Consider the following 11223-nt stretch of genomic DNA (forward strand, 5'->3'; position numbering starts at 1 on the left):
AGTATGTCCAAAAACACACAAGGAATTTGTCTCCGCAAATCCGCTATCTTTTGAGTCCATCAAGGTGGCAGTGTTTTCTTTAATTTAATTTGATTTTTGCATGGTGACGCTTTTGGTCAAGCGGTGGCCGACGGTTAGCGACAGCCGGGCCTTCTCCGCTCGCCTGAACGGCGCTCGGCCACGCTCACGAGCTCCATTGCGACGAGACCCGAGCGCACGTTCCTGCCTAGAACTTCGTGTCAGCTTTCGTCTTGTTGTTGTTGTTTCAGGGTTCCCAAGTCTGCTAATAATAGTTAGTTAGCGAGTGTGAGTGTGTGTCGCGTGTTGTTGCCAGCGCAGTTGTAAAGTTGTAATGTGAAGCATATGCAGGCCAGTCTGTTGCGTTATTTATCGCGAACGTGCGCGACCGTTTCACGCGTCATCTTTCAGCGCTGCATGACTCTAATTAACGCATCATTAAAAGCATAATTCGCATCATTATCCTTTCGCACTCCGGCGGCCAGGCGACGAGGCGGTGGGGAAAAAAAAGAAGAAGAAAATGTGTCTGTGAAGAAGCCAAATTGGAAACCACGGCAAAAACAAATCCGCCAACCGTCATCTTTACTGGATCATTCGAGCGTATCGATATCCAAAATCATCTTTGGGAACAATGACAAGAAACCCCGTGGAAAATTGAAACGATTGCAGTGAAGGTCGTGTAACTAATTACAGGACTTTTCTTCATTTCCAACGGACGCTTCAACAGGACTCGTCCACGTTTCCCCGAAAGAAAGAACAAAAAAGTGCATTCAAAGCATCCATCCATTTTCAACACCGCTTATCCTGGTTAGGGTCACAGGGCGCCGGAGCCTATCCCAGCTGACTTCGGGCGGAAGGCGGACGACACCCTCAACTGGTCGCCGGTCAGTCGCGGGGCACATATAGACACGGACAACCGTGTCAGGGACTTGCATTCAAACCTTGGAATGCCATGGAATTAACCCCATATTTGTTCTTTCCACACGAACTCATCACAAAACGTGACAAAATGTAAATACATCACCCAAAATGTGTTTGCTGCATTTTACAAGCCCAATTCCAATGAAGTTGGGACGTTGTGTTCAACAGAAATCAAAACAGAATACAATGATTTGCAAGTCACGTTCGACCGATATTTCATGGAATACACGGCAAAGACAAGCGATTTCATGTTCAAACGGATCACCTTGATTGTTTTGAGCAGATAATCATTGGCTGCAACACGTTCCCAAAAAGCTGGGACAGACGGGGTGATGTTTCCCACTGTGTTGCATCACCTTTTCTTTTCACAACATTCAAGAAACGTTTGGGAACGGAATGAGGACGCTCATTGTTGAAGCTTCGCAGGTGGAATTCTTTCCCATTCTCGCTCGATGGACAGCGTCAGTCCGGCCGGGGTCTCCGTTGTCGTATTTGACGCTTCATAATGCTGTTAAAGTGGCTAGTGCAACCCTGAGTCTGGTGTGTGTGTGTGTGTGTGTGTGTGTGCGTGCATCTACATGTTTCGTCAGAGTTCAGAGTTCAGGTGGGCAGAGGACACAAGAGGCAAAGCGTTCAGTTTCCTGACAGCCTGATGAATAAAAGTGTCTTTGAGTCGGCTAGTCCTGCCCCGCAGACTCCGCGGTCTCCTGCCTGATGGCGCCGTAAGAGCAAGAAGATGGGGCAGAGAAGGTCCCTTATTGAGCTCCAGTAATAATGGCTGTTCCCACGTGACAGATCCAATCTACACCTGCGAGTATTGTCGTTTGCCGCTCGTACGCGTTGCTGCTCGGGTCGTGCGTTAAAGGAGCACTTTCGAGCTTCCCGGCAGCGTGGCTATAACGTTTCACATTTGATGTTGAAAATATGCTTGGCTTGAACAATTGGCTGTTTAAATTTATAATGTTTAATTCTCGGCGGCGGTTGAATCCCCGGCCCCGCCTGTGTGCCGTTTGCATGTCCCCCCCCCCGTGCCTGCGTGGCTTTTCTCCGGGTGCTCCGCTTGATGGATGGATGTTTCATTCTCTTTTGTTCCGTGATGAACTTCAGCTGGGAGCGACCAGTAGACTGCGGTCCAAATGATAGATATTTTTCTAAATCGACGATGCAAGAAACGGTCAGCATCGCTCGTTAGATTGTCATTTTTCTGCAGGACGTCCGTTCGCAACGAGCTAACGGCGGCGCACGCGTGCCGAGCGCCTCATTTGAATACAAATAGTGCGAGTGACGTGTTAATTTACCTAACGAGCTTCAGAAGTTCTTATTATTATTCTTAACTAATTAGCGTCACGCATCTCTCTCTCTCGCTCCACACTCGATATACGTGCGTATTGTACACCATATAGATTTATATATATAGATATATATCTATACATGCTTCATATGCCGTACGTTGTATAAGTGAGCGATGCTGCGTTATGTCTTATTTCTGCCTCCGTGTTGAATCGTGTGACTTTAGTGTAATTAGCATGTAATTACAATGTCATTATGAGGTGTGAAGTCATTTTACACCTTTTCGTCTTTTCATCTTTTCTGGCACAAAAACCTGCTGACATTTTGGGAGCCCGTCTGTTTTTGGTCGCCGTGACGACAGGAAGCGAGCCCGCCGCGTCCCGCAGAGTTTCCGCTCGTCGTCGGAGTCGATTCGATGGGATTTGGGGAGGCGGGGCGTCCGGGGGCCACGCCCCCCCCCCCCCCCCGTACGTTGGCTGGCTCGCCAGTCAGTCACTTACTGTAGATCGTAGCGTCAGTTATGCGTTTTGTTCCAAATGTGGAAAAGTGTGATCCGAGTACAATATACGTACTATTGAGTTGGCTAACGTGTGCGTACTTTGAGTTGCGTGTACTTGACTCGTGGGCACCAGTGAGCGGGACGCCAGCTGTCAATCAAGCACACAAAGAAAATTGTCGAGTCATTAAGATGTTAAAAAAAAAAAAAAAAAAAAAGCGAGAAAATGACGATAAACGTTTGACTTGAACTGCTCTGCCATCTGTCGGCGTCTTTCTTTGTTTCCATGGCAATGCCGTCAAACATTCGATTCTATTTTTAAAAAGGATTCTCAAACAAAAGTCAACATACATGCGTGTGCGTAGCTGTGTGTGTTTGTGTGCGCGCACAAGTTGGTGTGCGTGTGTTTTTGATCGACTTATTTTTCAAACGTCAACACAGGAAGTACAAATGTTCCTTTGGCCCCGCCCCTTTTCCAGAAGAAGACCGCTTCAAAGAATTTTTATTGTAATCATTATTATTGTGGTTATTAATCATATTAGTGCATGACAACATCATCACTTGAGGAGGAAGAAGAGAGGAAGATGAAGAGCTACGTGAGAGGAGGATGAGGTCGACGTGGAAGAAGAAGAAGACGAGAACGATTGCGACGCTCTCAAACGTCGCCCGTTTTCGATATCGTTCGTGGGCAACCGTCGGCCTCGCGAGTGGGAGGCGCACGTGCTAACCACTCGTCCGACGTGCTGCCACATTACGAGACAAAAACAAACAAACAAACAAACATCAGCACAACTTCCCGATTGGTCGATTTTTCGGACATGAATTTGTTGTTGTTCTTCATCGTCATCATCACAATCAAGCCTTGTTTTTGTTTTGGTTTTTTTGAACGCTTTTGCTTCAATATTGATGGAAGTGCCACAGAGTGTGTGTGTGTGCGTGCATGTGTGTGTGTAAGAGCCGGAGTGTGACTGTGTGTGTTTGTGCTAATTGTGAGTGTTGTGTGTGATGCTAAGAAGCTAACGTTAGCGCGTGTTCAAGAGTGTGTTTTGTTTTCCATCCATCCATTTTCTGAGCCGCTTCTCCTCACTAGGGTCGCGGGCGTGCTGGAGCCTATCCCAGCTGTCATCGGGCAGGAGGCGGGGTACACCCTGAACTGGTTGCCAGCCAATCGCAGGGCACATACGAACAAACAACCATTCGCACTCACAGTCATGCCTACGGGCAATTTAGAGTCTCCAATGAATGCATGTTTTTGGGATGTGGGAGGAAACCGGAGTACCCGGAGAAAACCCACGCAGGCACGGGGAGAACATGCAAACTCCACACAGGCGGGGCCAGGGATTGAACCCGGGTCCTCAGAACTGTGAGGCTGACGCTCTAACCAGTCGGCCACCGTGCCGCCTGTTTTGTTTTTGTTTTTGTTTTTTTTGGCACATTTGAAAGTCAAGAAAGAAAGTTCCGTCTCCTTCATTTAGGTCCAAGTCGACAAACAAAGACGAACGGCGTCCACGTAGGGCGGGCGTTTCCATCGGTTAGCGTCCGCCGCGCGGGCTCAGTCGTCGCCGGTGACGTCGACGTGTTCGGCGGCGGCGGCGTTCTGCTGCGTGGCGGCTCGCCATCTGCTCACGTGCTGGCTGGCTTTGGAGCGCTTGTGTTGCGCCTCGGGGGATTCCTCCTCCAACTTCTGCCGTTTGTGTTTGGTTCTGCGGTTCTGGAACCACACCTTCACCTACACACACACACACACACACACACACAGGTCAGGACACGCTAAGATGGATGCACGCTAACAGACGTCCGTCCGCTTTTTTGAGAGCGTTTCCTTGGACCGGATGCTGTGCGGTGTCAATCGTCGTACTTTACGGGCAGCGCAAGAACCTCGGGTAACTTAGCAACTTGCAACCTCGAGCCAACCAACCGCACCTTCGTCCCGAGAGCGTGTGAAAGCTGGCCCCTTGGAAGCGACGAACCCTTCCGCCCTTGACCTCGCACCTTAGAACCGATGCCGTCGTACGCCCTTGAAGCGACCCTACGAGATGACATCTTCCGCGCCAACTACAGTAACAACGCTTTGCCCTCCCGACCCAAGGACCGACCACGCCTCGCACCCTGCAACCAAGCTTACATACTCGGACCAGGCCCACTTTACACCTTAAAACTTACAACGGCTGACATCTGACGCTCTCGAAGCGAATTCACATCGTAGTAGCCGGCCGCCACAGAAGTATCGTTCCACCCGAGAGCCTCCGCACCTTTCAGCGGAGAACCTTCGGCACCGTGCGCCCTTCAAGCAAACTTGCACCTTAAAACCTTGGACCACCTCTCCAGCTCTGATTCCCAACCGACTGAACCGATTTCTTTCCAAGAGATCGTGTATCTTTGTTCAACTATTTATGCCGGCGGGAAGCACACACAGTTCGTTTGGTCGTCGGTGCGGCGTGACAATTCGCGCTTGTAAAACGTGCGCCTCGGCTCCTCGGAGGTCGGAAATCGCTGCCCTCGAGCCGGCCTCGTCGGCCGACCTTTGACCCCTCCCGGCGCGGCCGTTTGCTCACCTGCGTCTCGGTGAGGCAGAGCGCCGACGCCAGCTGTTTCCTCTCCGCTCCCACGACGTAGTGGTTTTTGTCGAACGCTCGCTCCAGACGCAGAAGCTGCGACGGAGAAAATGCCGTGCGGATCCGTTTGGGTTTGCGGGAGAAAGCGCCGTGCGGCAGAAGATTCTCCGCGCCGCCGTCGTCACCTGAACGCAGTGCCAAGGGAATCATTAACGGGAAGTCGCGCTCACGGCGGGGCTTAGCACGTTAGCAATGCTAAGCCATTTTCTCTGCTTTCTTCTTCGTCTTGTTTTTTCACTTTACAGTTGGAGTCAGTCGGGTGGAAGTGGAATAGAGGGAAACTACAAAAAGTAGGGAAGTGGATCGGATTTGTTTGCCACCTACGGGTGGCGGTTAAGCGTCGACCAATGGCGTGCGTGTGGCGTGAAATGTTTGCTACGGTTTACATAAAAACAAAGGCCCAGATCGTTGGCCTGAAAAAAATCGGCCGCCGCCGTCACGGCGCACGCAAAAATGGCGGTTGAATCGGCGGCGGTCGGGACAAAGACGACAACAATGACGGCGAGCGCCAAGCGGCGGCGGCGGCCGCCGTGTCGCATTCACATGCAAACCACGCGCTGATGATCAACGGCAAACGGAATCCGCGAGCACAACACAGAGATGTTTATATAGTTCCCAAAATGGCCGCCGAAAATCCTTCAGTCGGGATTCGGGAGTCGGGAGCGAGTGAATGATTGCGAACGCACTCGCCGATCATTCCCGACTCCTGAATCACTCGCCGCCAAGGGATTTCGCTGGAGCGGACGCAGGAAGTTCCCAAAATGGCCACGAAAATTGGAACTGCATTGAAAAAAAATCAAAAATCATCAAAAAACATTTTGAACCCGCAAGGGTGGCGACCAGTTCAGGGTTGAACCGTCAGCAAGTGTTTGTGGGATTGACCCCCCCCCCCCCCCCCCCTCCAAAAAAAAGAAGAAAAAAAAAATGGAAACTTTCAAAAATGGGGAAAGTTTTTTTTGTTTTCAATGAAAAACAAATCTGCAAAAAGTTGAATCACGGTTGCTGAAGCGCGAGTATGCGCGGCTCCACCGTGGTAGCGCCTGGAGCGGTCGGGCGCATACGGCCGGCGCGACACCCACAGCCAAAATGTATTATTTCTACATGCCGCGGGCCGCTAAAAAAGGGATGGCGGGCGGCAAACGGCCCCCGCGCTGTAGTTTGGTGTGGTTTGGTCGACTCGCCCGGCCCATTTTCCGAAATCACCCGAGACGACCGAAGCAAACCTTTTCTGCCGACTTGTGACAAAATATTTTCCACAACGCCAACGACGGACATTTGCGTCCGAGTTTGTCCCTTTACAACTTTGTCTAATTACGCCGCCGGTGTCCAACTCAAGGCCCGCGGGCCAGATCCGGCCCGCCACCTGATTTTCTGTGGCCCGCGAAGGGAAATCGTGCGTGTCAACTTCCATGATTCTTGTTCAAATCTGTCACCGGGATTTCAAATGGTCATATTTGGTAAATCACATTTAGATATTGCAAGCATTTTTGTGTTACCAAATATGAACAATAGTTGAAAAACCCATTCCCCTTGATTTGTGATTCCCAAACCAGTTTATAAATTTCGGGTGTAATAATATGATGAGGTGATTAAAGATTTGGATGGTTTTCACGGTCATGATGAGGGAAACCGTAACTACAATGCGACAAAAATGAGTTTGAATGACCACATCTTCCAGACATATATTGTCTTCACCTGCACATTCTGCAGGATTCAGTTTGATTTGTTCATTTTAAACAAGAAAGAAAGAAACATATGTGACTGTACAATCCCAAAGACAAGAAATGTTTGTCGTGACCGGCGGCCGTCGCTCGTGTTTTCTCGCCTGTTTTTGGTTTGTTTGTTTGCTTACAAACATGACGAAAAACTCTACAGCGCATCCATCCATCCCTTATCATGTCGAGGGGCGCCGGAGCCTTTCCCGGCCGACTTCAGGCGAAAGGCGGACTTACGTCCTGAACTGGCCGCCAATCAGTGGCAGGGCGCATATAGACGCGGACGACCGCTGGCGCTCTGAGCGGCAAGTGAACCCACGCCGCCTGCACCAAAGTCAGGCCGACGTGCCGATGTGCCGGCGCGCCAGCGCTGACTCAACTCCGCAGTGCGCCACATCCAAATGCAGCGTATTCAAAGACACATTGCGCAGCCGACTCCGACCGTCAGCTGTGGAATGGCCCTCGGGCGAGACGCTGTAAATCGCCTTACGCCGTTAAACAAAATAAGTGCGTCTTATTCACTAATCCTTAATCAAGAGAAAAGTCCCTTCGTTAGTCGTGCGACGATCACGTGGACGAGGTCCCAAATTCTCAAAATGGATTTTTCAATCAACTTCCTGTTGAAATGCAAATCGGTTCGCCTTCCGAGCAATTTATCGTCTTCCTTTGGGCTGACGCTTCGCAAATTCAAACCGCTGCGATTGAGAATGAGGTTCAAATCCTCATGTTCCTCAATGGCCAAAGGTTAAAGGTCGCCCAAGAGTTGCTTTACGAACTTTTGCCACCCGGAAGGACGTCGTCGCTTGACGTCGCGGTGGAAAAGTCTAGAAAACCACTCCCGCGCAGATGCAGACAGGAAGCGATGAAGGCGGGGGGCTGCAGATGGCGCTCGCTGAAGAAGATGAGGACGACGACGACGACGAAGCTAAGCCCGGGAAACAAGTCAGGCGAGCACGTCACAAACACGCCTGATCACGCTCATTTGCATATTACGCCGCGGCTAACATGCTAACATGCTAACCTGACTTGGGACAGACTCAACTACTTCCTGTTTCGCACATCATATGTTTGTTGAGATCTTTTGTCGAAACATCAATCCATCAATCAAGCTCAAATAAGGAAGAATCCTTGAATTCCTTCCTAGAAGTTGTCAATGTTAACGCGAGACAACCGAAGGGGGAACTCCTCAATAAATGTCAACGAAAAATACAAAAAAGCGAACTGGTCCCCACACACACACACACACACACACACACGCGTGGGCGCGCACAGGCAGCATAGGGCGGGTGTCGCGCGCATGTCGCCTGCAGGCCCTCGGTGAAAATCATCTTCTCATCTTTCATATTTGCAATCGGGGATCCTCTGCCCTCGTCGATGACGTCACATTCAAACCAAATCGAGCGAGTTTGAAAAAGGAGAAAAAGGAGGAAAGAAAACCTTCCAAAAAAGGAAATGTTCAAAATGGGTTTTGCTTGCTTGTTTTTTTTTTAAATGTGATTTGTTGCACATTTCCTTTTTGAAATGACCACCAAACGTTTTCATATTTCACTTCTTTCCAAAGGAATATGATTGATTATTATTTCAAGACGTGAAAATGCGCTCGTGAATATGAAAAGATTTGAATCTTTCCGGTGAATATTTGTGTCGGACTCTCAAAATCAGTGGAACTTTGACATTTTGTCATTGGACGTTTAATGCTAACAATGAACGCGATAACACGTGCGTGATGAAAATTAACATTTGTTCGCGTCATCATCTTGCGAATAATTCATACTTTCATCTTGTATTTCTTTACGATGAAAGTGTGATTTCAAGGTTTTATTTTGAGGTTTGTCATTTGTCTTTTTTTTATTTTATTTTGATGATTCGATTCAGGATTTCATTTGTACTTTTTCTCTTCTTTTCCAAATGTAAATCATAAGAATCATTTTTATCGACGAAACGAAAATGAGAACAACGACAACGAGTCTTTCGTGGTTATCGATGTTTCATTTCTGAATGATTGTCGTTCTTGACAGTCCAAATCTAGAATTGTGAATCGATTTTATTATTATTTTTTTAATGCTTTGTTGAAGAATGACTTTTTTTTTGTTGGGGGGGGTTCTAAACAAATCATTTGATCTATTTTGTTTTCATTCTAAAGAGATGAAAAGAACAATTGGAATTGTTTTTTGTTTTGTTTGAACTTTTGATGACACGCCAGAAAATATGATTCGATGATCCTGTCCGACTTTGGCCGCAAATCAATTCCGATCCTGTTTTGGGAGGACAATCGTGAAAGTCGGGATTGCTTTCGTTTTGAGTGTTTTGAGTTGTTTAGTTAGAGTTACCTGCGTGCGCGTGCGCGTGCACGTATCGCCGGTGGTCGTGCAGGATCCAGGCGGGGGGGTACAGCAGGCTCAGTCCGGGATGGGGGCGGCCGAACAAGTGCAGGCCGGGGTCCCGCGTCAGCGGGGTCGCTGCGGCGGGCGGCGGGAAGCGCAGCGCGGTGGGCCGGATGGGCTCGTCGAAGGCGCTCCGGCTCCGGCTCCGGCTCCGGACGGGCCGCTGCTGCTGCTGCTGCTGCTGCTGCTTCCCGACCAGAGCCTCGATGGAGAAAGACTTCTTGACGCCCCCCGCGAGGAGCTTCTGCTGCAACATGGCGATACCGGCCGCCCGGCGGGACCGAAGGACCCCCGAAGCCGAAGCCGAAGCCGAAGCTCACGCCGAAACCATCCCGAGTTGCCGCTTCGGATCCTCGCAAAAAGTCACGAGCGACTTCGGCTGGCCGACTCAAAAAGAAAGAGAAAAAATAACGAACAAACAAACAAATAAAAAACAAAAAAGACAGCGTGCGTGCGTGTGCGTGCGTGCGTGCGTGCGTGCGAGACGCACCTGGACAAGATTCGGCGGAGGTGCGCCGCGCATGCGCAAAACACGCCAGGATGACGAAGACGACGGAGGAGGAGGAAGAAAAAAAACCTCAACACAACCAAAGTCGAGCTTTCGTCACGTGCACGAAAATCCAACAATCACAATAGAAGGGCGCGCAATCAAATATTCCAATCAACAAGTCACTTTGCATTCTTCAATCTTTCAAGTACTGTCAACTATTCCGACGTCGAAACAATCCAACTGCATCAAAGTACTGAAAAAAAAAAAACCCAAAAAACCTATTTGAAGATGAAATATATTTATGCCGTCATTGGAATTTGGAACGAAAACGCTCCGAGAAATGAGACGTCATCGCTTTCCAAAGTGCAACCTCGTCATGTGATCACGAGCGAGCACTTCTTCTTATGCATTCTTATATTCTTATCTTTCGGATAGAAACGACACAAAAAGATACTCGGACTTTTATTTGACTCGGCACTTCGGCTTTTCTTTTTCACACAAAGCCCCCCCCCCCCCCCCCCCTCCCGTGTCGACGCTCCGCCATTTGCGCCCCAGGCGAAGAAGCGCCAAGACCCGGCCACGCCCCCTCGTTAGTGACAACTACAACCGGAAGTGGCCTTTTCCTTCTTTTCTTCTTCGAGTGTACTTGCTGTTCAAAAGGGGAGGGGCATCCATTTGAGCCAAACGCGGGTTCAGGTGGGCGTGGAAAAGAAGATTCATCATCATCATCATCTGTTAAGAGTCATGAACACGCACGCACGCGAAATTGGTTCTTTACATTTTCCCCATCGCAGTCAACACGCACACGCGGTGTCGGTGCCTTGCTCAAGGACACCGTAGCCGTGAGTCCGGGGGATGTCGGCGGGTGGTCCGCTCGGGGTCTTCAACTACGTCCCCCCACGGAGGCAGGCGACGATCTTAACCAATGGGCCGCGGCCACCCGAACCCCGTGACGACGATCCTCTGCTGCCCCCCAGTGGCCCACAAAATAATAATGAAGACTTTTCTGCTATATTAGAACGTTTTTGGGAGGGTATACTCGCCCCCCAAAAATATTACATACATTTAAAAACTTTCTCACTTTAAACTAAATGAATCTCTGGGAAATAAGTAGAAAATGTAATTCGCTGAAAATATGATTATATTTTGAAAAAAAAAAAACTTTTGGAACCATTTCTTTCTAGAATTATTTTATTTTTTTAAGTAACTTTTTCAGGTATAGAGATTAGTTCTGAAAAATATTTTAAATTCCAAAAAATTACACATTTCTTGAAAATATAGCAACAAAAAAAAA

At 49.0% G+C, this 11223-nt stretch overlaps 1 protein-coding gene across 1 annotated transcript; it reads right to left on the reverse strand.

Moving 5' to 3' along the window:
* Positions 1-3210: 3210 nt before the first annotated feature.
* On the reverse strand, positions 3211-11087 carry emx3 (empty spiracles homeobox 3). The gene is made up of 3 exons (XM_061788129.1): positions 9386-11087; positions 5281-5465; positions 3211-4454 (listed from the first exon to the last, which is right to left on the reverse strand). The coding sequence occupies exons 1-3, from the start codon at positions 9693-9695 to the stop codon at positions 4278-4280; spliced, it is 672 nt and encodes a 223-aa protein (XP_061644113.1). The 5' UTR covers positions 9696-11087; the 3' UTR covers positions 3211-4277.
* Between the last annotated feature and the right edge of the window lie 136 nt (positions 11088-11223).

This window comes from Phyllopteryx taeniolatus, chromosome 10, assembly GCF_024500385.1.
Source record: "Phyllopteryx taeniolatus isolate TA_2022b chromosome 10, UOR_Ptae_1.2, whole genome shotgun sequence".
Lineage (NCBI taxonomy): Eukaryota > Metazoa > Chordata > Actinopteri > Syngnathiformes > Syngnathidae > Phyllopteryx > Phyllopteryx taeniolatus.